General features: G+C 44.1%; 1 protein-coding gene across 2 annotated transcripts in view; it reads right to left on the minus strand.

Moving 5' to 3' along the window:
- Positions 1 to 200: 200 nt before the first annotated feature.
- The window catches only part of LOC147151162 (uncharacterized), a 31,245-nt gene continuing 3,971 nt past the window's right edge, over positions 201 to 27,474 (minus strand). Inside the window, exons 11-32 of one of the 2 annotated variants that reach the window (XM_086014516.1) lie at positions 27,344 to 27,403; positions 27,235 to 27,270; positions 27,089 to 27,145; positions 26,447 to 26,491; positions 26,310 to 26,378; positions 26,164 to 26,235; positions 25,994 to 26,080; positions 25,858 to 25,920; positions 24,048 to 24,128; positions 23,860 to 23,970; positions 23,745 to 23,786; positions 23,618 to 23,671; positions 23,435 to 23,524; positions 23,145 to 23,264; positions 22,964 to 23,062; positions 22,842 to 22,883; positions 22,713 to 22,775; positions 22,319 to 22,387; positions 22,203 to 22,242; positions 1,437 to 1,488; positions 1,018 to 1,363; positions 201 to 910 (exon numbers count right to left, since the gene is read on the minus strand). In XM_086014516.1, coding sequence (XP_085870642.1) covers positions 509 to 910; positions 1,018 to 1,363; positions 1,437 to 1,488; positions 22,203 to 22,242; positions 22,319 to 22,387; positions 22,713 to 22,775; positions 22,842 to 22,883; positions 22,964 to 23,062; positions 23,145 to 23,264; positions 23,435 to 23,524; positions 23,618 to 23,671; positions 23,745 to 23,786; positions 23,860 to 23,970; positions 24,048 to 24,128; positions 25,858 to 25,920; positions 25,994 to 26,080; positions 26,164 to 26,235; positions 26,310 to 26,378; positions 26,447 to 26,491; positions 27,089 to 27,145; positions 27,235 to 27,270; positions 27,344 to 27,403 — 2,100 coding nt within the window. In that variant the 3' untranslated portion in view covers positions 201 to 508. The remainder of the gene's footprint in view (positions 911 to 1,017; positions 1,364 to 1,436; positions 1,489 to 22,202; positions 22,243 to 22,318; positions 22,388 to 22,712; positions 22,776 to 22,841; positions 22,884 to 22,963; positions 23,063 to 23,144; positions 23,265 to 23,434; positions 23,525 to 23,617; positions 23,672 to 23,744; positions 23,787 to 23,859; positions 23,971 to 24,047; positions 24,129 to 25,857; positions 25,921 to 25,993; positions 26,081 to 26,163; positions 26,236 to 26,309; positions 26,379 to 26,446; positions 26,492 to 27,088; positions 27,146 to 27,234; positions 27,271 to 27,343; positions 27,404 to 27,474) is intronic. The other variant, XM_086014506.1, reaches the window with a different exon arrangement.

Here is a 27,474-nt window from a genome sequence, read left to right on the forward strand (position 1 = left end):
CTCCATTGTTGTTTTCGAAACACTTTACCATTCTTTGTTTGCCCATTGTATTATCTTATTTTTGGTTTTCCATGTTCAAAATACAATTGCTAGCTAACTAAGCAACCGTAGATTACACTTTACTTTTAAAACGTTTAAAGGGTTTTGTTGGGAGTGCAGTCTTATGGTGCATAAGTTAAACAAGAAAAGGATTGTCTGGATAGAACAAGTGCCATCTTTATTTGCTTATACAATTATACAATAGTGAACATTTCTCATTAGCATAAAATGTTGTAGTCTATACACAAACTAGTGTACATGTATACATAAACTAAGACACCTACAGTATACTCGTGGTGCCTAACTGTAATCCTTTATTGGATAGCAAAGACATTTCCTTACAATCAAATGCGGTGCAAATTAGTTATAAAGAATATGAGGGGTGACTTCAAATGACAAAAGGTAGGCGACATTGCAGTCTTTGCTACTGTACTTCAAACCGGTCCATATTCATTCTTGACAAATAGGTTTAAAAGTTCCCGATGGCCTTCTGGAGCTCCTCCCTGATGCCGTTAAGCTCCACCACTCCGTCATTGAGCACATTGGCCGCCTCTTTTATACGAGCCACCACTTCCTTCTTGAAGGCTCTCTTCAGGTTTCGCGAGTCCTTGAAGTACTTTTCCATTCCGCCATTGAGTCCTTGGACCAGCTGTAAGATGGCGTCCGTCACCTCCATGGCTCGCATGACGGGCGAGTCCACCAAGCTGATCATCTGCACCGCCTTGCGCACCTCCCAATCCTCAGAATAATGCTGCGTGCCCGATCGGAGGAAAGGATGCCCGCGCAGTTTGTACAGTCCGTGGTTGACGAAGTGAAGGATCTCGGCCAAGCCCCGGAAGTCAAACTCGTATTCCTGCAGCACCGCCTCCACCTGCAAACCGGCGCAGGTGACGAGACGCCACGTGACGAGCGCCCGCGGATCTTCAAACGGATCGAGGATATGGAATGAATGCTCGAAAGTCTTCCCGTCGCGCTTACCTTCTTGCGCTCCTGCATGTTGTTGACGTTATCCGAGATAGTCGCAGAGGCCGACGTGATCCCTCCGGCGGTGGCCACGCCCACCCCGACGGCCGTGACGATGAGCGAGGCGCCAAAGGTGAACGGGGCCAGGGCCAGGCCGGCGATGGCCGTCACGCCGCCGACGGCCGCCGTGGTACTGCCCGTGATGCCGGCCGCTTTGGCTTTCTGGTGGAAGGTGCTAAGGTGGTCGGCGAGGGCGTGGAGCTTCACCACGTGCTGCCAGAAGACCTCGGCGCGCTCCGTGAAAACTTTGTTGAACACCAGCAGGCCTCGGGTCACCTTGTCGGCCAAAACGGTGAAGGACCTGTCGAAGGGCAAAGGGTTGTGAGCTGCCGAGTCGCGAAGAGGTGGAGCCCGGAGGGCGTGGGAGCACCTACTCGGACTCGTTGAGATGTTTGGTCTCTTCATCCGATGGCACCTCGTCCCATTCTGGAAGACGACCCGGCGACAGAGCAGAGATGAACGCGTGACAATTGGCGCACAATGGACAAAAGCATTTTGATGTGGAAAAACGCGCAGAGCTCTTGTGGGGTCGGTCGCCCGTGTTCTCTGATCTTGGACTCAAGCCCGATTTCCAACGATGCGCAATAACACCAGCGGACGTTCCGACAGCTTCTCCCCCCTCGCTATTAACGTTGTAAACATCCATCCCTCCAGCTATTTGCTGTACAGCTTACCTGACGTGGGTTGCCAATCCCAGCTGACTTTGTTTTCCCGCGGACAACAGAGTGTTTGTGTTTGTTTATTTAATCAACGTACACATATAAGAACTTTGAGGCTGTAGCGACTGCAACTGACAAACACAAATTGTATGTTTGCACATACATGGCCGATTAATGTATTTTTAATATGTACATAATATATACAATTTATTAGGATGCATTTTTTTCAGAGATTCAAACTAGGGTTTGAAACAAGGGTTAGGGTTTCAAAGTAGGGTTTGAAACTAGGGTTAGGGTTTGAAACTAGGGTTAGGGTTTGAAACTAGGGTTAGGGTTTGAAACTAGGGTTAGGGGTTCAAAGTACGGTTTTAAACGAGGGTTAGGATTTCAAAGTAGGGTTTCAAACTAGGGTTAGGGTTTCAAAGTAGGGTTAGGGTTTCAAACTAGGGTTTCAAACTAGGGTTAGGTTTTCAAACTAGGGTTAGGCTTTTCCAGCTAGGGTTTCAAACTATGGTTAGGGTTTCCAGCTAGGGTTTCAAATTAGGGTTAGGGTTTCAAACTAGGGTTTCAAACTAGGGTTAGGGTTTCCAGTTAGGGTTTCAAACTAGGGTTAGGGTTTGAAACTAGGGTTAGGGTTTCAAACTAGGGTTTCAAACTAGGGTTAGGGTTTCAAACTAGGGTTAGGGTTTCCAGCTAGGGTTTCAAACTAGAGTTTCAAACTAGAGTTTCAAACTAGGGTTACGGTTTCAAACTAGGGTTAGGGTTTCCAGCTAGGGTTTGAAACTAGGGTTAGGATTTAGAACTATGGCTTCAAAATAGGGTTAGGGTTTCAAACTAGGGCTTCAAACTAGGGTTAGGGTTTCAAACTAGGAATTCAAACTAGGGTTAGGGTTTCAAACTAGGAATTCAAACTAGGGTGAGGGTTTCAAACTAGGGTTAGGGTTTCAAACAAGGGTTAGGGTTTCAAGCTAGGGTTTCAAACTGGGGTTAGGGTTTCAAACTAGGGTAATAGTTTCAAACTAGGTTTTCAAACTAGGGTTAGGGTTTCAAACTAGGGTTAGGGTTTCAAACAAGGGTTAGGGTTTAAAACTAGGGTTGGGGTTTCCAGCTAGGGTTTCAAACTGGGGTTAGGGTTTCAAACTAGGGTAATGGTTTCAAACTAGGTTTTCAAACTAGGGTTAGGGTTTCAAACTAGGGTTAGGGTTTTAAACTAGGGCTAGGGTTTCCAGCTAGGGTTTCAAACTGGGGTTAGGGTTTTAAACTAGGGTTAGGGTTTTCAGCTAGGGTTTCAAATTAGGGCTAGGGTTTCAAACTGGGGTTAGGGATTCCAGCTAGGGTTTTAAACTAGGGTTAGGGTTTTGAATTAGGGTTTCAAACTAGGGTTAGGGCTTCCAGCTAGGGTTTCAAACTAGGTTTGGGGTTTCCAGCTAGGGTTTCAAACTAGGGTTGGGGTTTCAAACTAGGGTTAGGGTTTCCAGCTAGGGTTTCAAACTAGGGTTGGGGTTTCCAGCAAGGGTTTCAAACTAGGGTTGGGGTTTCAAACTAGGGTTAGAGTTTTCAGCTAGGGTTTCAAACTAGGGTTAGGGTTTCAAACTAGGGTTTCAAACTAGGGTTAGGTTTTCAAACTAGGGTTAGGGTTTCCATCTAGGGTTTCAAACTATGGTAAGGGTTTCCAGCTAGGGTTTCAAATTAGGGTTAGGGTTTCAAACTAGGGTTTCAAACTAGGGTTAGGGTTTCCAGCTAGGGTTTCAAACTAGGGTTAGGGTTTGAAACTAGGGTTAGGGTTTTCAGCTAGGGTTTCAAACTAGGGTTAGGGTTTCAAACTAGGGTTTCAATCTTGGGTTAGGGTTTCAAACTAGGGTTAGGGTTTCCAGCAAGGGTTTCAAACTAGAGTTTCAAACTAGGGTTACGGTTTCAAACTACGGTTAGGGTTTCCAGCTAGGGTTTCAAACTGGGGTTAGGGTTTCAAACTAGGGTTAGGGTTTCAAACTAGGGTTTCAAACTAGGGTTAGGGTTTCAAACTAGGGTTAGGGTTTCAAACTAGGGTTTGAAACTAGGGTTAGGGATTCAAAGTAGGGTTAGGGTTTGAAACTAGGGTTAGGGTTTCAAAGTAGAGTTAGGGTTTCAAACTAGGGTTAGGGTTTCAAACTAGGATTAGGGTTTCAAACTAGGGTTTGAGACTAGGGTTAGGGTTTCAAGGTATGGGTTTGAAACTAGGGTTAGGGTTTCAAACTAGGGTTAGGGTTTTCGGCTAGGGTTTCAAACTAGGGTTAGGGTTTCAAACTAGGGTTTCAAACTAGGGTTAGGGTTTCAAACTAGGGTTTCAAACTAGGGTTAGGTTTTCAAACTAGGGTTAGGGTTTCCAGCTAGGGTTTTAAACTATGGTTAGGGTTTCCAGCTAGGGTTTCAAATTAGGGCTAGGGTTTCAAACTGGGGTTAGGGTTTCCAGCTAGGGTTTTAAACTAGGGTTAGGGTTTTAAATTAGGGTTTCAAACAAGGGTTAGGGCTTCCAGCTAGGGTTTCAAACTAGAGTTGGGGTTTCCAGCTAGGGTTTCAAACTAGGGTTGGGGTTTCAAACTAGGGTTAGGGTTTCCAGCTAGGGTTTCAAACTAGGGTTGGGGTTTCCAGCAAGGGTTTCAAACTAGGGTTGGGGTTTCAAACTAGGATTAGGGTTTTCAGCTAGGGTTTCAAACTAGGGTTAGGGTTTCAAACTAGGGTTTCAAACTAGGGTTAGGTTTTCAAACTAGGGTTAGGGTTTCCAGCTAGGGTTTCAAACTATGGTTAGGGTTTCCAGCTAGGGTTTCAAATTAGGGTTAGGGTTTCATAGTAGGGCTAGGGTTTCATAGTAGGGTTAGGGTTTTAAATTAGGGTTTCAAACTAGGGTTAGGTTTTCAAACTAGGGTTTCAAACTAGGGTTAGGGTTTCAAACTAGGGTCAGGGTTTCAAACTAGGGTCAGGGTTTCCAGCTAGGGTTTCAAACTAGGGTTAGGGTTTCAAACTAGGGCTTCAAACTAGGGTTAGGGTTTCAAACTAGGGCTTCAAACTAGGGTTAGGGTTTCAAACTAGGGTTTCAAACTGGGGTTAGGGTTTCAAACCAGGGTTAGGGTTTCAAACTAGGGCTTCAAACTAGGGTTAGGGTTTCAAACTAGGGTTAGGGTTTCAAACTAGGGTTTCAAACTGGGGCTAGGGTTTCCAGCTAGGGTTTGAAACGGGTGAGGGTTTCAAAATAGGGTTTGAAACTAGGGTTAGGGTTTCAAACTAGGGTTTGAAACTAGGGTTAGGGTTTCAAAGTAGGGTTAGGGTTTCAAAGTATGGTTAGGGTTTGAAACTAGGGTTAGGGTTTCAAAGTAGGGTTAGGGTTTCAAACTAGGGTTAGGGTTTCAAACTAGGGTTTGAGACTAGGGTTAGGGTTTCAAGGTAGGGTTTGAAACTAGGGTTAGGGTTTCCAGCTAGGGTTTCAAACTGGGGTTAGGGTTTCAAACTAGGGTTAGGGTTTCAAACTACGGTTTCAAACTAGGGTTAGGGTTATAAACTAGGGCTAGGGTTTCCAGCTAGGGTTTCAAACTGGGGTTAGGGTTTCAAACTAGGGTTAGGGTTTCAAACTAGGGTTTGAAACTAGGGTTAGGGTTTCAAAGTAGGGTTAGGGTTTGAAACTAGGGTTAGGGTTTCAAACTAGGGTTTGAAACTAGGGTTAGGGTTTCAAAGTAGGGTTAGGGTTTGAAACTAGGGTTAGGGTTTCAAAGTAGGGTTAGGGTTTCAAAGTAGGGTTAGGGTTTCAAACTAGGGTTAGGGTTTCAAACTAGGGTTTGAGACTAGGGTTAGGGTTTCAAGGTAGGGTTTGAAACTAGGGTTAGGGTTTCAAAATAGGGTTAGGGTTTCAAACTAGGTTTTCAAACTAGGGTTGGGGTTTCAAACTAGGGTTAGGGTTTCAAACTAGGGTTAGGGTTTCCAGCTAGGGTTTCAAACTAGGGTTAGGGTTTCACACTAGGGTTTCAAACTAGGGTTAGGGTTTCAAACTAGGGTTTAAAACTAGGTTTAGGTTTTCAAACTAGGGTTAGGGTTTCCAGCTAGGGTTTCAAACTATGGTTAGGGTTTCCAGCTAGGGTTTCAAATTAGGGTTAGGGTTTCAAACTAGGGTTTTAAACTAGGGTTAGGGTTTCCAGCTAGGGTTTGAAACTAGGGTTAGGGTTTGAAACTAGGGTTAGGGTTCCAAACTAGGGTTTCAAACTTGGGTTAGGGTTTCCAGCTAGGGTTTCAAACTGGGGTTAGGGATTCCAGCTAGGGTTTTAAACTAGGGTTAGGGTTTTGAATTAGGGTTTCAAACTAGGGTTAGGGCTTCCAGCTAGGGTTTCAAACTAGGTTTGGGGTTTCCAGCTAGGGTTTCAAACTAGGGTTAGGGTTTCCAGCTAGGGTTTCAAACTAGGGTTTGAAACTAGGGTTAGGGTTTCAAAGTAGGGTTAGGGTTTCAAACTAGGGTTAGGGTTTCAAACTAGGGTTAGGGTTTCAAACTAGGGTTTCAAACTAGGATTAGGTTTTCAAACTAGGGTTAGGGTTTCCAGCTAGAGTTTCAAACTATGGTTAGGGTTTTCGGCTAGGGTTTCAAACTAGGGTTAGGGTTTCAAACTAGGGTTAGGGTTTCAAACTAGGGTTTCAAACTAGGGTTAGGTTTTCAAACTAGGGTTAGGGTTTCCAGCTAGGGTTTCAAACTATGGTTAGGGTTTCCAGCTAGGGTTTCAAATTAGGGTTAGGGTTTCAAACTAGGGTTTCAAACTAGAGTTAGGGTTTCCAGCTAGGGTTTGAAACTAGGGTTAGGGTTTGAAACTAGGGTTAGGGTTTCAAACTAGGGTTTCAAACTTGGGTTAGGGTTTCCAGCTAGGGTTTCAAACTAGAGTTTCAAACTAGGGTTACGGTTTCAAACTAGGGTTAGGGTTTCCAGCTAGGGTTTCAAACTGGGGTTAGGGTTTCAAACTAGGGTTAGGGTTTCAAACTACGGTTTCAAACTAGGGTTAGGGTTATAAACTAGGGCTAGGGTTTCCAGCTAGGGTTTCAAACTGGGGTTAGGGTTTCAAACTAGGGTTAGGGTTTCAAACTAGGGTTTGAAACTAGGGTTAGGGTTTCAAAGTAGGGTTAGGGTTTGAAACTAGGGTTAGGGTTTCAAACTAGGGTTTGAAACTAGGGTTAGGGTTTCAAAGTAGGGTTAGGGTTTGAAACTAGGGTTAGGGTTTCAAAGTAGGGTTAGGGTTTCAAAGTAGGGTTAGGGTTTCAAACTAGGGTTAGGGTTTCAAACTAGGGTTTGAGACTAGGGTTAGGGTTTCAAGGTAGGGTTTGAAACTAGGGTTAGGGTTTCAAAATAGGGTTAGGGTTTCAAACTAGGTTTTCAAACTAGGGTTGGGGTTTCAAACTAGGGTTAGGGTTTCAAACTAGGGTTAGGGTTTCCAGCTAGGGTTTCAAACTAGGGTTAGGGTTTCACACTAGGGTTTCAAACTAGGGTTAGGGTTTCAAACTAGGGTTTAAAACTAGGTTTAGGTTTTCAAACTAGGGTTAGGGTTTCCAGCTAGGGTTTCAAACTATGGTTAGGGTTTCCAGCTAGGGTTTCAAATTAGGGTTAGGGTTTCAAACTAGGGTTTTAAACTAGGGTTAGGGTTTCCAGCTAGGGTTTGAAACTAGGGTTAGGGTTTGAAACTAGGGTTAGGGTTCCAAACTAGGGTTTCAAACTTGGGTTAGGGTTTCCAGCTAGGGTTTCAAACTGGGGTTAGGGATTCCAGCTAGGGTTTTAAACTAGGGTTAGGGTTTTGAATTAGGGTTTCAAACTAGGGTTAGGGCTTCCAGCTAGGGTTTCAAACTAGGTTTGGGGTTTCCAGCTAGGGTTTCAAACTAGGGTTGGGGTTTCAAACTAGGGTTAGGGTTTCCAGCTAGGGTTTCAAACTAGGGTTGGGGTTTCCAGCAAGGGTTTCAAACTAGGGTTGGGGTTTCAAACTAGGGTTAGAGTTTTCAGCTAGGGTTTCAAACTAGGGTTAGGGTTTCAAACTAGGGTTTCAAACTAGGGTTAGGTTTTCAAACTAGGGTTAGGGTTTCCATCTAGGGTTTCAAACTATGGTTAGGGTTTCCAGCTAGGGTTTCAAATTAGGGTTAGGGTTTCAAACTAGGGTTTCAAACTAGGGTTAGGGTTTCCAGCTAGGGTTTCAAACTAGGGTTAGGGTTTGAAACTAGGGTTAGGGTTTTCAGCTAGGGTTTCAAACTAGGGTTAGGGTTTCAAACTAGGGTTTCAATCTTGGGTTAGGGTTTCAAACTAGGGTTAGGGTTTCCAGCAAGGGTTTCAAACTAGAGTTTCAAACTAGGGTTACGGTTTCAAACTACGGTTAGGGTTTCCAGCTAGGGTTTCAAACTGGGGTTAGGGTTTCAAACTAGGGTTAGGGTTTCAAACTAGGGTTTCAAACTAGGGTTAGGGTTTCAAACTAGGGTTAGGGTTTCAAACTAGGGTTTGAAACTAGGGTTAGGGATTCAAAGTAGGGTTAGGGTTTGAAACTAGGGTTAGGGTTTCAAAGTAGAGTTAGGGTTTCAAACTAGGGTTAGGGTTTCAAACTAGGATTAGGGTTTCAAACTAGGGTTTGAGACTAGGGTTAGGGTTTCAAGGTATGGGTTTGAAACTAGGGTTAGGGTTTCAAACTAGGGTTAGGGTTTTCGGCTAGGGTTTCAAACTAGGGTTAGGGTTTCAAACTAGGGTTTCAAACTAGGGTTAGGGTTTCAAACTAGGGTTTCAAACTAGGGTTAGGTTTTCAAACTAGGGTTAGGGTTTCCAGCTAGGGTTTCAAACTATGGTTAGGGTTTCCAGCTAGGGTTTCAAATTAGGGCTAGGGTTTCAAACTGGGGTTAGGGTTTCCAGCTAGGGTTTTAAACTAGGGTTAGGGTTTTAAATTAGGGTTTCAAACAAGGGTTAGGGCTTCCAGCTAGGGTTTCAAACTAGAGTTGGGGTTTCCAGCTAGGGTTTCAAACTAGGGTTGGGGTTTCAAACTAGGGTTAGGGTTTCCAGCTAGGGTTTCAAACTAGGGTTGGGGTTTCCAGCAAGGGTTTCAAACTAGGGTTGGGGTTTCAAACTAGGATTAGGGTTTTCAGCTAGGGTTTCAAACTAGGGTTAGGGTTTCAAACTAGGGTTTCAAACTAGGGTTAGGTTTTCAAACTAGGGTTAGGGTTTCCAGCTAGGGTTTCAAACTATGGTTAGGGTTTCCAGCTAGGGTTTCAAATTAGGGTTAGGGTTTCATAGTAGGGCTAGGGTTTCATAGTAGGGTTAGGGTTTTAAATTAGGGTTTCAAACTAGGGTTAGGTTTTCAAACTAGGGTTTCAAACTAGGGTTAGGGTTTCAAACTAGGGTCAGGGTTTCAAACTAGGGTCAGGGTTTCCAGCTAGGGTTTCAAACTAGGGTTAGGGTTTCAAACTAGGGCTTCAAACTAGGGTTAGGGTTTCAAACTAGGGCTTCAAACTAGGGTTAGGGTTTCAAACCAGGGTTAGGGTTTCAAACTAGGGCTTCAAACTAGGGTTAGGGTTTCAAACTAGGGTTAGGGTTTCAAACTAGGGTTTCAAACTGGGGCTAGGGTTTCCAGCTAGGGTTTGAAACGGGTGAGGGTTTCAAAATAGGGTTTGAAACTAGGGTTAGGGTTTCAAACTAGGGTTTGAAACTAGGGTTAGGGTTTCAAAGTAGGGTTAGGGTTTCAAAGTATGGTTATGGTTTGAAACTAGGGTTAGGGTTTCAAAGTAGGGTTAGGGTTTCAAACTAGGGTTAGGGTTTCAAACTAGGGTTTGAGACTAGGGTTAGGGTTTCAAGGTAGGGTTTGAAACTAGGGTTAGGGTTTCAAAATAGGGTTAGGGTTTCAAACTAGGTTTTCAAACAAGGATTAGGGTTTCAAACTAGGGTTAGGGTTACAAACTAGGGTTAGGGTTTCAAACTAGGGCTTCAAACTAGGGTTGGGGTTTCAAACTAGGGTTAGGGTTTCAAACTAGGGTTAGGGTTTCCAGCTAGGGTTTCAAACTAGGGTTAGGGTTTCAAACTAGGGTTTCAAACTAGGGTTAGGGTTTCAAACTAGGGTTTAAAACTAGGTTTAGGTTTTCAAACTAGGGTTAGGGTTTCCAGCTAGGGTTTCAAACTATGGTTAGGGTTTCCAGCTAGGGTTTAAAATTAGGGTTAGGGTTTCAAACTAGGGTTTTAAACTAGGGTTAGGGTTTCCAGCTAGGGTTTGAAACTAGGGTTAGGGTTTGAAACTAGGGTTAGGGTTTTAAACTAGGGTTTCAAACTTGGGTTAGGGTTTCCAGCTAGGGTTTCAAACTAGAGTTCCAAACTAGGGTTACGGTTTCAAACTAGGGTTAGGGTTTCCAGCTAGGGTTTCAAACTGGGGTTAGGGTTTCAAACTAGGGTTAGGGTTTCAAACTACGGTTTGAAACTAGGGTTAGGGTTTCAAAGTAGGGTTAGGGTTTCAAAGTAGGGTTAGGGTTTCAAACTAGGGTTAGGGTTTCAAACTAGGGTTAGGGTTTCAAACTAGGGTTTGAGACTAGGGTTAGGGTTTCAAGATAGGGTTTGAAACTAGGGTTAGGGTTTCAAAATAGGGTTAGGGTTTCAAAGTAGGGTTAGGGTTTCAAAGTAGGGTTAGGGTTTCAAACTAGGGTTAGGGTTTCAAAATAGGGTTAGGGTTTCAAACTAGGGTTAGGGTTTCAAACTAGGGTTTCAAACTAGGGTTAGGGTTTCCAGCTAGGGTTTCAAACTAGGGTTAGGGTTTCAAACTAGGGTTTCAAACTAGGGTTAGGGTTTCAAACTAGGGTTAGGGTTTCCAGCTAGGGTTTCAAACTAGGGTTTGAAACTAGGGTTAGGGTTTCAAAGTAGGGTTAGGGTTTGAAACTAGGGTTAGGGTTTCAAAGTAGGGTTAGGGTTTCAAACTGGGGTTAGGGTTTCAAACTAGGGTTAGGGTTTCAAACTAGGGTTTGCGACTAGGGTTAGGGTTTCAAGGTAGGGTTTGAAACTAGGGTTAGGGTTTCAAACTAGGGTTAGGGTTTTCGGCTAGGGTTTCAAACTAGGGTAAGGGTTTTCGGCTAGGGTTTCAAACTAGGGTTAGGGTTTCAAACTAGGGTTTCAAACTAGGGTTAGGGTTTCAAACTAGGGTTTCAAACTAGGGTTAGGGTTTCCAGCTAGGGTTTCAAACTAGGGTTAGGGTTTCAAACTAGGGTTTCAAACTTGGGTTAGGGTTTCAAACTAGGGTTAGGGTTTCCAGCTAGGGTTTCAAACTAGGGTTAGGGTTTCAAACTAGGGTTTGAAACTAGGGTTAGGGTTTCAAAGTAGGGTTAGGGTTTCAAAGTAGGGTTAGGGTTTCAAACTAGGGTTAGGGTTTCAAACTAGGGTTTCAAACTAGGGTTAGGTTTTCAAACTATGGTTAGGGTTTCCAGCTAGGGTTTCAAATTAGGGTTAGGGTTTCAAACTAGGGTTTTAAACTAGGGTTAGGGTTTCCAGCTAGGGTTTGAAACTAGGGTTAGGGTTTGAAACTAGGGTTAGGGTTCCAAACTAGGGTTTCAAACTTGGGTTAGGGTTTCCAGCTAGGGTTTCAAACTAGAGTTCCAAACTAGGGTTACGGTTTCAAACTAGGGTTAGGGTTTCCAGCTAGGGTTTCAAACTGGGGTTAGGGTTTCAAACTAGGGTTAGGGTTTCAAACTACGGTTTGAAACTAGGGTTAGGGTTTCAAAATAGGGTTAGGGTTTCAAAGTAGGGTTAGGGTTTCAAAGTAGGGTTAGGGTTTCAAACTAGGGTTAGGGTTTCAAACTAGGGTTTGAGACTAGGGTTAGGGTTTCAAACTAGGGTTTGAGACTAGGGTTAGGGTTTCAAGATAGGGTTTGAAACTAGGGTTAGGGTTTCAAAATAGGGTTAGGGTTTCAAAGTAGGGTTAGGGTTTCAAAGTAGGGTTAGGGTTTCAAACTAGGGTTAGGGTTTCAAACTAGGGTTAGGGTTTCCAGCTAGGGTTTGAAACTAGGGTTAGGGTTTCAAAGTAGGGTTAGGGTTTCAAACTAGGGTTAGGGTTTCAAACTAGGGTTAGGGTTTCAAACTAGGGTTTGCGACTAGGGTTAGGGTTTCAAGGTAGGGTTTGAAACTAGGGTTAGGGTTTCAAACTAGGGTTAGGGTTTTCGGCTAGGGTTTCAAACTAGGGTAAGGGTTTTCGGCTAGGGTTTCAAACTAGGGTTAGGGTTTCAAACTAGGGTTTCAAACTAGGGTTAGGGTTTCAAACTAGGGTTTCAAACTAGGGTTAGGTTTTCAAACTAGGGTTAGGGTTTCCAGCTAGAGTTACAAACTATGGTTAGGGTTTTCGGCTAGGGTTTCAAACTAGGGTTAGGGTTTCAAACTAGGGTTTCAAACTAGGGTTAGGGTTTCAAACTAGGGTTTCAAACTAGGGTTAGGTTTTCAAACTAGGGTTAGGGTTTCCAGCTAGGGTTTCAAACTATGGTTAGGGTTTCCAGCTAGGGTTTCAAATTAGGGTTAGGGTTTCAAACTAGGGTTTCAAACTAGAGTTAGGGTTTCCAGCTAGGGTTTGAAACTAGGGTTAGGGTTTGAAACTAGGGTTAGGGTTTCAAATTAGGGTTTCAAACTTGGGTTAGGGTTTCCAGCTAGGGTTTCAAACTAGAGTTTAAAACTAGGGTTACGGTTTCAAACTAGGGTTAGGGTTTCCAGCTAGGGTTTCAAACTGGGGTTAGGGTTTCAAACTAGGGTTAGGGTTTCAAACTACGGTTTCAAACTAGGGTTAGGGTTATAAACTAGGGCTAGGGTTTCCAGCTAGGGTTTCAAACTGGGGTTAGGGTTTCAAACTAGGGTTAGGGTTTCAAACTAGGGTTTGAAACTAGGGTTAGGGTTTCAAAGTAGGGTTAGGGTTTGAAACTAGGGTTAGGGTTTCAAACTAGGGTTTGAAACTAGGGTTAGGGTTTCAAAGTAGGGTTAGGGTTTGAAACTAGGGTTAGGGTTTCAAAGTAGGGTTAGGGTTTCAAAGTAGGGTTAGGGTTTCAAACTAGGGTTAGGGTTTCAAACTAGGGTTTGAGACTAGGGTTAGGGTTTCAAGATAGGGTTTGAAACTAGGGTTAGGGTTTCAAAATAGGGTTAGGGTTTCAAAGTAGGGTTAGGGTTTCAAACTAGGGTTAGGGTTTCAAAATAGGGTTAGGGTTTGAAACTAGGGTTAGGGTTTCAAACTAGGGTTTCAAACTAGGGTTAGGGTTTCCAGCTAGGGTTTCAAACTAGGGTTAGGGTTTCAAACTAGGGTTTCAAACTTGGGTTAGGGTTCCAAACTAGGGTTAGGGTTTCCAGCTAGGGTTTCAAACTAGGGTTTGAAACTAGGGTTAGGGTTTCAAAGTAGGGTTAGGGTTTCAAACTAGGGTTAGGGTTTCAAACTAGGGTTAGGGTTTCAAACTAGGGTTTGCGACTAGGGTTAGGGTTTCAAGGTAGGGTTTGAAACTAGGGTTAGGGTTTCAAACTAGGGTTAGGGTTTTCGGCTAGGGTTTCAAACTAGGGTAAGGGTTTTCGGCTAGGGTTTCAAACTAGGGTTAGGGTTTCAAACTAGGGTTTCAAACTAGGGTTAGGGTTTCAAACTAGGGTTTCAAACTAGGGTTAGGTTTTCAAACTAGGGTTAGGGTTTCCAGCTAGAGTTTCAAACTATGGTTAGGGTTTTCGGCTAGGGTTTCAAACTAGGGTTAGGGTTTCAAACTAGGGTTTCAAACTAGGGTTAGGGTTTCAAACTAGGGTTTCAAACTAGGGTTAGGTTTTCAAACTAGGGTTAGGGTTTCCAGCTAGGGTTTCAAACTATGGTTAGGGTTTCCAGCTAGGGTTTCAAATTAGGGTTAGGGTTTCAAACTAGGGTTTCAAACTAGAGTTAGGGTTTCCAGCTAGGGTTTGAAACTAGGGTTAGGGTTTGAAACTAGGGTTAGGGTTTCAAACTTGGGTTAGGGTTTCCAGCTAGGGTTTCAAACTAGAGTTTCAAACTAGGGTTACGGTTTCAAACTAGGGTTCGGGTTTCCAGCTAGGGTTTCAAACTGGGGTTAGGGTTTCAAACTACGGTTTCAAACTAGGGTTAGGGTTATAAACTAGGGCTAGGGTTTCCAGCTAGGGTTTCAAACTGGGGTTAGGGTTTCAAACTAGGGTTAGGGTTTCAAACTAGGGTTAGGGTTTCAAAGTAGGGTTAGGGTTTGAAACAAGGGTTAGGGTTTCAAAGTAGGGTTAGGGTTTGAAACTAGGGTTAGGGTTTCAAAGTAGGGTTAGGGTTTCAAACTAGGGTTAGGGTTTCAAACTAGGGTTTGAAACTAGGGTTAGGGTTTCAAAGTAGGGTTAGGGTTTGAAACTAGGGTTAGGGTTTCAAAGTAGGGTTAGGGTTTCAAACTAGGGTTAGGGTTTCAAACTAGGGTTAGGGTTTCAAACTAGGGTTTGAGACTAGGGTTAGGGTTTCAAGATAGGGTTTGAAACTAGGGTTAGGGTTTCAAAACAGGGTTAGGGTTTCAAAGTAGGGTTAGGGTTTCAAAGTAGGGTTAGGGTTTCAAAGTAGGGTTAGGGTTTCAAACTGGGGTTGCGGTTTCAAAGTAGGGTTAGGTTTCAAAGTAGGGTTAGGGTTTCAAACTAGGGTTAGGGTTTCAAAGTAGGGTTAGGGTTTCAAACTAGGGTCAGGGTTTCAAACTAGGGTTAGGGTTTCCAGCTAGGGTTTCAAACTATGGTTAGGGTTTCCAGCTAGGGTTTCAAATTAGGGTTAGGGTTTCAAACTAGGGTTTCAAACTAGGGTTAGGGTTTCCAGCTAGGGTTTCAATCTAGGGTTAGGGTTTGAAACTAGGGTTAGGGTTTCAAACTAGGGTTTCAAACTTGGGTTAGGGTTTCAAACTAGGGTTAGGGTTTCCAGCTAGGGTTTCAAACTAGGGTTAGGGTTTGAAACTAGGGTTAGGGTTTCAAACTAGGGTTTCAAACTTGGGTTAGGGTTTCAAACTAGGGTTAGGGTTTCCAGCTAGGGTTTCAAACTAGGGTTTGAAACTAGGGTTAGGGTTTCAAAGTAGGGTTAGGGTTTCAAACTAGGGTTAGGGTTTTAAACTAGGGTTTGCGACTAGGGTTAGGGTTTCAAGTTAGGGTTTGAAACTAGGGTTAGGGTTTCAAACTAGGGTTAGGGTTTTCGGCTAGGGTTTCAAACTTGGGTTAGGGTTCCAAACTAGGGTTAGGGTTTCCAGCTAGGGTTTCAAACTAGGGTTTGAAACTAGGGTTAGGGTTTCAAAGTAGGGTTAGGGTTTCAAACTAGGGTTAGGGTTTCAAACTAGGGTTAGGGTTTCAAACTAGGGTTTGCGACTAGGGTTAGGGTTTCAAGGTAGGGTTTGAAACTAGGGTTAGGGTTTCAAACTAGGGTTAGGGTTTTCGGCTAGGGTTTCAAACTAGGGTAAGGGTTTTCGGCTAGGGTTTCAAACTAGGGTTAGGGTTTCAAACTAGGGTTTCAAACTAGGGTTAGGGTTTCAAACTAGGGTTTCAAACTAGGGTTAGGTTTTCAAACTAGGGTTAGGGTTTCCAGCTAGAGTTTCAAACTATGGTTAGGGTTTTCGGCTAGGGTTTCAAACTAGGGTTAGGGTTTCAAACTAGGGTTTCAAACTAGGGTTAGGGTTTCAAACTAGGGTTTCAAACTAGGGTTAGGTTTTCAAACTAGGGTTAGGGTTTCCAGCTAGGGTTTCAAACTATGGTTAGGGTTTCCAGCTAGGGTTTCAAATTAGGGTTAGGGTTTCAAACTTGGGTTAGGGTTTCCAGCTAGGGTTTCAAACTAGAGTTTCAAACTAGGGTTACGGTTTCAAACTAGGGTTCGGGTTTCCAGCTAGGGTTTCAAACTGGGGTTAGGGTTTCAAACTACGGTTTCAAACTAGGGTTAGGGTTATAAACTAGGGCTAGGGTTTCCAGCTAGGGTTTCAAACTGGGGTTAGGGTTTCAAACTAGGGTTAGGGTTTCAAACTAGGGTTAGGGTTTCAAAGTAGGGTTAGGGTTTGAAACAAGGGTTAGGGTTTCAAAGTAGGGTTAGGGTTTGAAACTAGGGTTAGGGTTTCAAAGTAGGGTTAGGGTTTCAAACTAGGGTTAGGGTTTCAAACTAGGGTTTGAAACTAGGGTTAGGGTTTCAAAGTAGGGTTAGGGTTTCAAAGTAGGGTTAGGGTTTCAAAATAGGGTTAGGGTTTCAAAGTAGGGTTAGGGTTTCAAACTGGGGTTGCGGTTTCAAAGTAGGGTTAGGTTTCAAAGTAGGGTTAGGGTTTCAAACTAGGGTTAGGGTTTCAAAGTAGGGTTAGGGTTTCAAACTAGGGTCAGGGTTTCAAACTAGGGTTAGGGTTTCCAGCTAGGGTTTCAAACTATGGTTAGGGTTTCCAGCTAGGGTTTCAAATTAGGGTTAGGGTTTCAAACTAGGGTTTCAAACTAGGGTTAGGGTTTCCAGCTAGGGTTTCAATCTAGGGTTAGGGTTTGAAACTAGGGTTAGGGTTTCAAACTAGGGTTTCAAACTTGGGTTAGGGTTTCAAACTAGGGTTAGGGTTTCCAGCTAGGGTTTCAAACTAGGGTTAGGCTTTGAAACTAGGGTTAGGGTTTCAAACTAGGGTTTCAAACTTGGGTTAGGGTTTCAAACTAGGGTTAGGGTTTCCAGCTAGGGTTTGAAACTAGGGTTTGAAACTAGGGTTAGGGTTTCAAAGTAGGGTTAGGGTTTCAAACTAGGGTTAGGGTTTTAAACTAGGGTTTGCGACTAGGGTTAGGGTTTCAAGGTAGGGTTTGAAACTAGGGTTAGGGTTTCAAACTAGGGTTAGGGTTTTCGGCTAGGGTTTCAAACTAGGGTAAGGGTTTTCGGCTAGGGTTTCAAACTAGGGTTAGGATTTCAAACTAGGGTTTCAAACTAGGGTTAGGGTTTCCAGCTAGGGTTTGAAACTAGGGTTAGGGTTTGAAACTAGGGTTAGGGTTTCAAACTAGGGTTTCAAACTTGGGTTAGGGTTTCAAACTAGGGTTAGGGTTTCCAGCTAGGGTTTCAAACTAGGGTTAGGGTTTGAAACTAGGGTTAGGGTTTCAAACTAGGGTTTCAAACTTGGGTTAGGGTTTCAAACTAGGGTTAGGGTTTCCAGCTAGGGTTTCAAACTATGGTTAGGGTTTCCAGCTAGGGTTTCAAATTAGGGCTAGGGTTTCAAACTGGGGTTAGGGTTTCCAGCTAGGGTTTTAAACTAGGGTTAGGGTTTTAAATTAGGGTTTCAAACTAGGGTTAGGGCTTCCAGCTAGGGTTTCAAACTAGAGTTGGGGTTTCCAGCTAGGGTTTCAAACTAGGGTTGGGGTTTCAAACTAGGGTTAGGGTTTCCAGCTTGGGTTTCAAACTAGGGTTGGGGTTTCCAGCAAGGGTTTCAAACTAGGGTTGGGGTTTCAAACTAGGATTAGGGTTTTCAGCTAGGGTTTCAAGCTAGGGTTAGGGTTTCAAACTAGGGTTTCAAACTAGGGTTAGGTTTTCAAACTAGGGTTAGGGTTTCCAGCTAGGGTTTCAAACTATGGTTAGGGTTTCCAGCTAGGGTTTCAAATTAGGGTTAGGGTTTCATAGTAGGGCTAGGGTTTCATAGTAGGGTTAGGGTTTTAAATTAGGGTTTCAAACTAGGGTTAGGTTTTCAAACTAGGGTTTCAAACTAGGGTTAGGGTTTCAAACTAGGGTCAGGGTTTCAAACTAGGGTCAGGGTTTCCAGCTAGGGTTTCAAACTAGGGTTAGGGTTTCAAACTAGGGCTAGGGTTTCAAACTAGGGCTTCAAACTAGGGTTAGGGTTTCAAACTAGGGTTTCAAACTGGGGTTAGGGTTTCAAACCAGGGTTAGGGTTTCAAACTAGGGTTAGGGTTTCAAACTAGGGTTTCAAACTGGGGCTAGGGTTTCCAGCTAGGGTTTGAAACGGGTGAGGGTTTCAAAGTAGGGTTTGAAACTAGGGTTAGGGTTTCAAACTAGGGTTTGAAACTAGGGTTAGGGTTTCAAAGTAGGGTTAGGGTTTCAAAGTATGGTTAGGGTTTCAAACTAGGGTTAGGGTTTCAAAGTAGGGTTAGGGTTTCAAACTAGGGTTAGGGTTTCAAACTAGGGTTTGAGACTAGGGTTAGGGTTTCAAGGTAGGGTTTGAAACTAGGGTTAGGGTTTCAAAATAGGGTTAGGGTTTCAAACTAGGTTTTCAAACTAGGGTTAGGGTTTCAAACTAGGGTTAGGGTTACAAACTAGGGTAAGGGTTTCAAACTAGGGCTTCAAACTAGGGTTGGGGTTTCAAACTAGGGTTAGGGTTTCAAACTAGGGTTAGGGTTTCCAGCTAGGGTTTCAAACTAGGGTTAGGGTTACAAACTAGGGTTAGGGTTTCCAACTAGGGTTAGGGTTACAAACTAGGGTTAGGGTTTCCAACTAGGGTTAGGGTTACAAACTAGGGTTAGGGTTTCCAACTAGGGTTTGGGTTACAAACTAGGGTTAGGGTTTCCAACTAGGTTTTCAAACTAGGGTTAGGGTTTCCAGCTAGGGTTTCAAACTAGGGTTAGGGTTTCAAACTTGGGTTAGGGTTTCAAACTAGGGTTAGGGTTTCAAATTAGGGTTTCAAACTAGGGTTAGGGTTTCAAAATAGGGTTAGGGTTTCAAACTAGGTTTTCAAACTAGGGTTAGGGTTTCCAGCTAGGGTTAGGGTTTCAAACTAGGGTTTAAAACTAGGGTTAGGTTTTTAAACTAGGGTTAGGGTTTCAAACTAGGGTTTCAAACTAGGGTTTCAAACTAGGGTTAGGGTTTCAAACTAGGGTTAGGGTTTCAAATTAGGGTTTCAAACTATGGTCAGGGTTTCAAACTAGGGTTTCAAACTAGGGTTAGGGTTTCAAAGTAGGGTTTCTAACTAGGATTTGGGTTTGAAACTAGGGTTAGGGTTTAGAATTAGGGTTTTAAAATTGGGTTAGGGTTTCAAACGAGGGTTAGGGTTTCAAACTAGGGTTTGAAACTAGGGTTAGGGTTTCAGAGTACGGTTTGAAACTAGGGTTAGCGTTTGAAAATAGGGCTAGGGTTTCAAAGGAGGGTTTTAAACTAGGGTTAGAGTTTACAACTTGGGTTAGGGTTTTAAACTAGGGTTAGGGTTTCAAACAAGGGTTTGAAATTAGGGTTAGGGTTTCATAGTAGGGCTAGGGTTTCATAGTAGGGTTAGGGTTTTAAATTAGGGTTTCAAACTAGGGTTAGGTTTTCAAACTAGGGTTTCAAACTAGGGTTAGGGTTTCAAACTAGGGTCAGGGTTTCAAACTAGGGTCAGGGTTTCCAGCTAGGGTTTCAAACTAGGGTTAGGGTTTCAAACTAGGGCTAGGGTTTCAAACTAGGGCTTCAAACTAGGGTTAGGGTTTCAAACTAGGGTTTCAAACTGGGGTTAGGGTTTCAAACCAGGGTTAGGGTTTCAAACTAGGGTTAGGGTTTCAAACTAGGGTTTCAAACTGGGGCTAGGGTTTCCAGCTAGGGTTTGAAACGGGTGAGGGTTTCAAAGTAGGGTTTGAAACTAGGGTTAGGGTTTCAAACTAGGGTTTGAAACTAGGGTTAGGGTTTCAAAGTAGGGTTAGGGTTTCAAAGTATGGTTAGGGTTTCAAACTAGGGTTAGGGTTTCAAAGTAGGGTTAGGGTTTCAAACTAGGGTTAGGGTTTCAAACTAGGGTTTGAGACTAGGGTTAGGGTTTCAAGGTAGGGTTTGAAACTAGGGTTAGGGTTTCAAAATAGGGTTAGGGTTTCAAACTAGGTTTTCAAACTAGGGTTAGGGTTTCAAACTAGGGTTAGGGTTACAAACTAGGGTAAGGGTTTCAAACTAGGGCTTCAAACTAGGGTTGGGGTTTCAAACTAGGGTTAGGGTTTCAAACTAGGGTTAGGGTTTCCAGCTAGGGTTTCAAACTAGGGTTAGGGTTACAAACTAGGGTTAGGGTTTCCAACTAGGGTTAGGGTTACAAACTAGGGTTAGGGTTTCCAACTAGGGTTAGGGTTACAAACTAGGGTTAGGGTTTCCAACTAGGGTTTGGGTTACAAACTAGGGTTAGGGTTTCCAACTAGGTTTTCAAACTAGGGTTAGGGTTTCCAGCTAGGGTTTCAAACTAGGGTTAGGGTTTCAAACTTGGGTTAGGGTTTCAAACTAGGGTTAGGGTTTCAAATTAGGGTTTCAAACTAGGGTTAGGGTTTCAAAATAGGGTTAGGGTTTCAAACTAGGTTTTCAAACTAGGGTTAGGGTTTCCAGCTAGGGTTAGGGTTTCAAACTAGGGTTTAAAACTAGGGTTAGGTTTTTAAACTAGGGTTAGGGTTTCAAACTAGGGTTTCAAACTAGGGTTTCAAACTAGGGTTAGGGTTTCAAACTAGGGTTAGGGTTTCAAATTAGGGTTTCAAACTATGGTCAGGGTTTCAAACTAGGGTTTCAAACTAGGGTTAGGGTTTCAAAGTAGGGTTTCTAACTAGGATTTGGGTTTGAAACTAGGGTTAGGGTTTAGAATTAGGGTTTTAAAATTGGGTTAGGGTTTCAAACGAGGGTTAGGGTTTCAAACTAGGGTTTGAAACTAGGGTTAGGGTTTCAGAGTACGGTTTGAAACTAGGGTTAGCGTTTGAAAATAGGGCTAGGGTTTCAAAGGAGGGTTTTAAACTAGGGTTAGAGTTTACAACTTGGGTTAGGGTTTTAAACTAGGGTTAGGGTTTCAAACAAGGGTTTGAAACTAGCGTTTTGGTTTCAAAGTAGGGTTTGAAACTAGGGTTCGGGTTTTAAACGAGGGTTAGGGTTTCAAACAAGGGTTTTAAACTAGGGTTAGGGTTTCAAAGTAGGGTTTCAAACTAGGGTTAGGGTTTCAAACTAGGGTTCGGGTTTCAAACAAGGGTTTTAAACTAGGGTTAGGGTTTCAAAGTAGGGTTTCAAATTAGGGTTGGTGTTTGAAACTAGGGTTAGGGTTTCAAACGAGGGTTAGGGTTTCAAACAAGGGTTTTAAACTAGGGTTATGGTTTCAAAGTAGGGTTTCAAATTAGGGTTAGGGTTTCAAACTAGGGTTAGAGTTTCAAACAAGGGTTTTAAACTAGGGTTAGGGTTTCAAAGTAGGGGTTGAAACTAGGGTTAGCGTTTGAAAATAGGGCTAGGGTTTCAAAGGAGGGTTTTAAACTAGGGTTAGAGTTTACAACTTGGGTTAGGGTTTTAAACTAGGGTTAGGGTTTCAAACAAGGGTTTGAAACTAGGGTTCGGGTTTGAAACGAGGGTTAGGGTTTCAAACAAGGGTTTTAAACTAGGGTTAGGGTTTCAAAGTAGGGTTTCAAACTAGGGTTAGGGTTTCAAACTAGGGTTCGGGTTTGAAACGAGGGTTAGGGTTTCAAACAAGGGTTTCAAACGAGGGTTAGGGTTTCAAACAAGGGTTTCAAACGAGGGTTAGGGTTTCAAAGTAGGGTTTCAAACTAGGGTTAGGGTTTCAAACTAGGGTTAGGGTTTCAAACTAGGGTTTTAAACTAGGGTTAGGGTTTCAAAGTAGGGGTTGAAACTAGGGTTCGGGTTTCAAACTAGGGTTAGGGTTTCAAAGTAGCGTTTGAAACTAGGGTTAGGGTTTCAAAGTAGCGTTTGAAACTAGGGTTAGGGTTTCAAAGTAGCGTTTTAAACTAGGGTTAGGGTTTCAATCTCGGGTTAGGGTTTCAAATTAGGGTTTGAAACAAGGGTTAGGGTTTTAAAGTAGGGTTTGAAAGTAGGGTTAAGGTTTCAAGCTAGGGTTTGAAATCAGGGTTAGGGTCTCAAAGTTGGCCTTCAAACTAGGAGATTTACGAGATGAAAAGATTTTTCAGAGCAGACTGTGCCTGTTTCTGAAATGACCTTTGGGTTGGCGGCTTTGAAGGTGCAATATTTTGAAAGCATTCATGAAAAATCGTCTGTGTTTTTTTTCGACTGCGCAATTCCCATTCTGTTCTCAATCTGGCAGCCAAAACCTCACTATATTGCTGACCTAAATGAGTCTCGAGTTACTTGTAGTACTCGCTATGTGTTGCCTTCCGTTATCAGGCTTGAGTCAGCGGTATCAGCTCCTAACCGTAGTGAGGGGCGAACTGACTGCAGTAGACACAAACGACGAGTCGTCGAGGGTTCTTTTGATTTTTTTTATCTCCTCTCCTTTACACTCCCACCCACACTAAGCCCTCTTCCGGGTTTTCTCCCGCCACTCCAGTATACATCCTTTGTAACATCGCTGTCTCAGGCTATGCCTGTATCATATGATTCCGCCGCAGCACTTTGCATCGTTCAGTGTATTTTGGTCGGATGACCGTCACTGGAAAAAGTAGTCGGAGGAGGCTTGCTGAAGACTTTTGTCTTCAGTCTAGGCTTACCTTGTTTAAATCAACTTGAAATAATAATAATAATAATGACAATTGTATTAATTTTGCTCGCATTGTAAGCTCCCACGTCTGGAATAGAGTCTGGGAGTTGAAAGGTTTGTAAACTACTGCAATTTTTCGCTTTTGAAACTGTGACTCACTTTCTACTGTGTACCACCACTCCATCAAGCTGTCCGTGTCCTGTGGCGAAAGAAACACAATGAGGCAACGCCACGCTGGGCCGCGCTGCCCCGAGACATATTGGCAATACACTGACCCCGTCGCCCTCGCCCTCCTCCAGACCCGCCGCCACACGCTCGTCCTTCTGCGCCGCCATCCACTCGGCCTGCAACGAAAAAGGGATGGCGTGACGCTTTGTCGTCGTTCAACACGCACGACTACAGCGCGACGAAATACACTTCAACCGTCCAAGGGGAAAAACAACGACCAACAGAGGGAGACAGAACGGAGGAGTCGGACGAGTCAACAAACACCGCTAGTTGCTGCGCGACAGACTATGAGCGCTACGTTGCCGTGCCAGTTGACACAGACGGGGGAAAAAAAAAACACGGACTTCTTGTGTGTTTACATTCCACACGCTGCACTTCTAGCTTTTCTCCCTCGCTGTTTGCATCTTTCAATGAGGTCATCGAACGAACGGCGCAACTAACCTGCGCCGCCTCGGACAGGTGATTGACCGCCACGTCGTCTGCGGTGCCTTCCCACACTTTGTTCTGCCAAGAGACACAATTAGCAACACGCGTGATGCAAAAGTTGAAATTAGCGCTCATGCCGCTCACCTTTGCTTTGTGCTTTCGGAAGACTTTGCGCTTCACCTTTTTCTGCCAAGGAAAAGCGAGAGTCTGCTGAGTCCCCGCCCCCCAAAAAAGAATGAGATCCTGTCTGTGCCCAAGCCTGTTACCGGTTTGTCATCCTGTTTGTACTTGTAGTCCACTACGGGATCCCAGTGTTGTCCTCCGCTCAAGACGACGTCGTCCTCATCTGGCCAGTTGTCCGCCTGCTGAGATTTCAAAAAGAAATAAAATCAATGAAGGCAAAGCGGCGGCAGCACGCTCGAGAAAAACTTTGAATCCAAAACATACACAGGACGTTTGTGCAAAAGCGGCTTGGCCAAATGTCAACGTCTCCTCCGGTGCAGGCGAAAAGGTGGTAGGCTTCGCTTTGCGTGGCAAGGGCACCGGGGCCTTGAACTTGGTCTTTTTCTAAAAAGAAACAGACGTCTTAATAAGTCATCTTTTTCTCAAGCGAAACTAAGACAGAGGATGACATGTTACTGCTGCGTACATGTAATTTACCGCAACGCGTTAACAAAGACGAACAACGATGAAATAAGTCGAAAAGATAAAGGCCACTTTCAAACAAGTAAACAAACCGCTGTGTAGTCTGCTGCATTTGGCGCGTCATAATCGAGCTGCTCTGCTGCGAAGCTGTTTTGTCTGGGACGAAAGACGGACGCGTCCTCCTTGTCCAAAAAAAAAAAAAAAAAAAAAAGACATGATTAAACAACAACGTACCGTGCACTCGTTTGTCTTCATATATGAAAAATGATTTCTACCTGGCTGCTGGAATGAAGCCTTTTTACCTCATCCACATCCTCAAAGTTGGGCTCCTGGGAGGACATTCACCTCAATATTTAACAAAGAGTCCACAAAGTAATTGTACATGCGAGTGAATGACAGTACCTGCCACATGTCAGCGCCACCCAAAAACTGCTCTTCTCTGTCCTGGAGGAAATCAAACACACAACCACTGTCGATCACATTACATCACATCACATCCACTCATTTCCATTGGTACCTTTGAGTCCTTGCGAGGGGTGTATCCGTGCGCCCCCTGGGGCTGCTCTTCCCAAGATTTGCTGAATCCTTTTTGATGGGCAACCTTCATCTTTAGCTTCTTTTTGCTTTTCTGGAGGGGGAAACACACGTTAGCAAGGGCTAAACATGCAAACCGCTTGGAGAGGGTCCCGGATTAAAAAGATTTACGCTCGGGTAGGCGTCGGCCTCGGCCGGCTGCGCTCGTGCCGACTCCTCTTCCTCACCTTTGCTGTAATCGAACATGTTCTCCTACAAGAGAGCAGCATTAGTGTGGCGTGTGCAAAGCCGCAGGAGACGAACACTCAAAAATTATAAACGCAGCACTTCTGTTTTTGCTCCCTTTTTTTATGAGATGAACTCAAAGTTTTTCAAACGTCTTCCATACTGGCCACGACAAAAAGGTCAGTCTGAAAGGTACAGTTTTCAGTTGAGAAAACCACACGCCAAACAGGTCGTCTGCCATCTGCCCTGAACAGTGTAAACCAGGATTCACCTGTGAGGAGAACACCTCTCCAACGTGCCAGACGCCATCGAATGCGAACATTTGCCCACTCAAGTCGGCTACGACGCCGAACTGGAGTGAGGTCGGGACCTCTAAGAGGACGACGAGCGCGCCGATGAGCTTCCCCGAGACGTTTCGGACAGTCTGTGCAGAAATTCTTTGGTTATGTTAACAAATTGTTGCGGCAGCTGTCCGAGTGGCTGGTTTCAGACGATCTTGGGGGGCGAACATGCTGGATGTGGAGGCGTGGACGCGGTGTGCGGTTGTGAGGCTGGTTGGATGTACTGCCAAATTCTCCGAAACGCTTTTGGAGACTGCTTATGGTGGAGAAACGAACATACACGAGCAATAGCTCTGGTTGACATTCCTGCTGTCGGCATGCCAACCGCACACGCCCTCAAATCTTGCGACATCTGTGGCATTGTTCCGTGTGATAAAACTGCACCTTTCGGAGTGGCGTTTCTTTTTTTTTTTTTTTTAAACTTTGATTTTTCTTTTCAACATATTTGAAAAAAACTTCTTCCTTTTGTCAATCGCCATTTGTCAGTCCGGTTTTATACATTGTCCATTTTTCCCATTTTCGGTCTCCTTGAGTACCCTGTTGTCTCATACGAAAAGTCAGTATCTCCATCATACGGATTTTCTCCACAATTGTCATTTATTGATCCTGGTCAGGTGGTGCTACATGACACCATTTTCTAGTTATGGCTTTCTTACATGCCACTAATAATATTTTCACTCGATATTTATCCTCCTCATATATCAATCCTTCACCAAAGTCATTCATGTATAAGATTTTACAGTCAAAAGGGACATTATACCTTAAATTTTTTTGTATTGCAGGATGTATTTTTTTCTCCCAAAAAGGAGTTATCTTATGACATTTCCAGAAGATGTGTGCATGGTCTGCATTCAATTCACCACAATCTATCCGACAATTGAGATTCGTTTTTGAATACATATTCTTAATTTTGGGGGTTACAAAAAAAAAAAAAAACGTATGACATTTTTCCATGAGAACTCTTCTCCGTGATTGTGAGCTCGTGGTCGACTGATGTGCCCTCCACATCCTACACCATTGTTGTTCTGCGCTTTCCATCCCGAATTCAGATTCCCATTTCGCCTTTACATAATTAGTTGAATTCTTATTTGCCATCAATGCTTCAGATTTGAGTAAAAGTTGCGTTGCACCCCATATTTCACGAGAGAGATCAAGTCTGATCTTCTTCATATAATTCGGAGTGGCTTTTCATTGCGGGCGGGAGAAGTGCTCACTATCACTGGTTTGTGAACAACGTTGGAGAGAAATGGTGGCGTTGTGTAGGCGGGAAAAGTTTTAGATCTTTGGGTTCATATCGTAAAAAAAAAAAAAAAAAATGGGAGCAACGACCAAAGCGCTGCGTTTATATTTTTGCTGAGCGTATTTGACATCCTACGACGAGGTGTGGCTGTCTGCCAATCACGGAACATCAATACCTGGGAGTGCCATCTCAGGGTGGATTCTTTCATGTTCGCCCGTTTCTTAAGGAAGTTGTCGTCCTGTTCGCATGACGGCAAGCGTAAAGCGGTGAGCACAGCTGACGCCGCGGCGCGCGATCACCTCGGCGTTTACCTTGCTCGGCGTCGCCGGCTGTCGCTGGACGAGGCTGGTGGACGCGCGCCTCAGCAGCTGGTTGACTTTGTTCTTCAGAGGCTTTTTCTTCAGAACAAAAAGAGGTTACGGCGAGTCAGACTCGGAAGACCAAAAAAAGATTTGAAGGGAAGGGTACAAGGAAGTCCTACTTTGCCCTCGGACCAACTTTGCTCTCCATCTTCCCTCTTGACTGGCGGAACGTTCATGTCGTAGAAATGATCCTGAGAGCAACAAAAGCAAAAATGAAGACACAGGGAGGATTCTCCTTCTCGCATCACTTATACTGGCTGATTACCTTTGAGTGCTTCCCCTGAGTAGGTAAAGTCCAGCTCCGACCATCCTTCATGTCATCAGACAGTTTGTCCTAATGAGGAACATCTTTGTAAGCACGGATACACTGTCGACGTTCTCACTTTTAGCCGTTTGTTGTACCTTTGAGGATCCTCTGGGCAACAACAAAAACTTCCTGTCCTTCTTCTGGGAAAGATGTAAACAATGAGCTGAATAAGTGTCGGCATTGGAAAGCAATCAAGATAGAATCGATTTTGCTGGAAGACACAACTCCGGTCGGCAGAAATATTTGGGTCGTTTTTTTTTTTTTGACCGCTCCAACACGTCGCAGAATTTTCGCAATCCGTGGAAAGTTTCTCGAAACGGGATCGGTTCTGGCCCGCCGATGCCGCGAATAACGAGAACACCAAACGTCTCGAGCAGGCGTTTGCGCAAAGCCAGGGAAAGTCTCTCCGGGGGACCGCACTGGACCTCGGCATCCACAAAAGCTGGATTCGGCTTCGGCGCTTCGGAGAGTGATCAAGCTTCGACTTCAGGATATTGAGCGTCATTATCTCTCGTTGAAGCCTTTGAAAAACCTGAAGACCGTACGCTACGAAGCGTCCGCCGGATCGCGCTTTCTGGTTGCCGGGTTCCGGTGCAGCCAGCAGGGGGACAGACTTTCCCTGGGCTTTGCGCAAACGAAAATGAACTCGATGACTGTAACCGGATTCTTCTTCAGAATAAAATCAAATCAAATATCCGGAATCGGAATCGGAAAGTGCATAATTGGTAATGTATCACCTTGACATGAACTCCAGCAAAATCCGGATCTTCTCCCGTTGCTCCTTCCTCAGAGACCTGAAAAGAGAGGCCAAGCTTGGTTGCCTTCCTTTGTCTCTCCTCCGCGGCATCAAAAAAAAAAAAAAAAAAAGACGGTCGCGCCTCACCTTCAGAGATTCGCGACGGAGTCGAAATTTTCCAGACTGGGAAGACAAAAACACAAACACGTGGGCAAAGATGTGCAAAGCGGCGAAAGTGTGACGGCCGTCGGCTTACTGGTTTGAAGTCGGGGTGCAACTGAGGACTGTCTTCCGGCCAGTCTTCCACACACTTCTCCTGTCAAGACATTCCACTTATCGCATTGACAAAAACAACTCACGCAACCTGCGATCAACATTCCGGGGCCC

The sequence above is a fragment of the Filicampus tigris genome, chromosome 2, assembly GCF_054856515.1.
Source record: "Filicampus tigris isolate MCC_2025a chromosome 2, RoL_Ftig_1.0, whole genome shotgun sequence".
In the NCBI taxonomy this organism is placed as follows: domain Eukaryota; kingdom Metazoa; phylum Chordata; class Actinopteri; order Syngnathiformes; family Syngnathidae; genus Filicampus; species Filicampus tigris.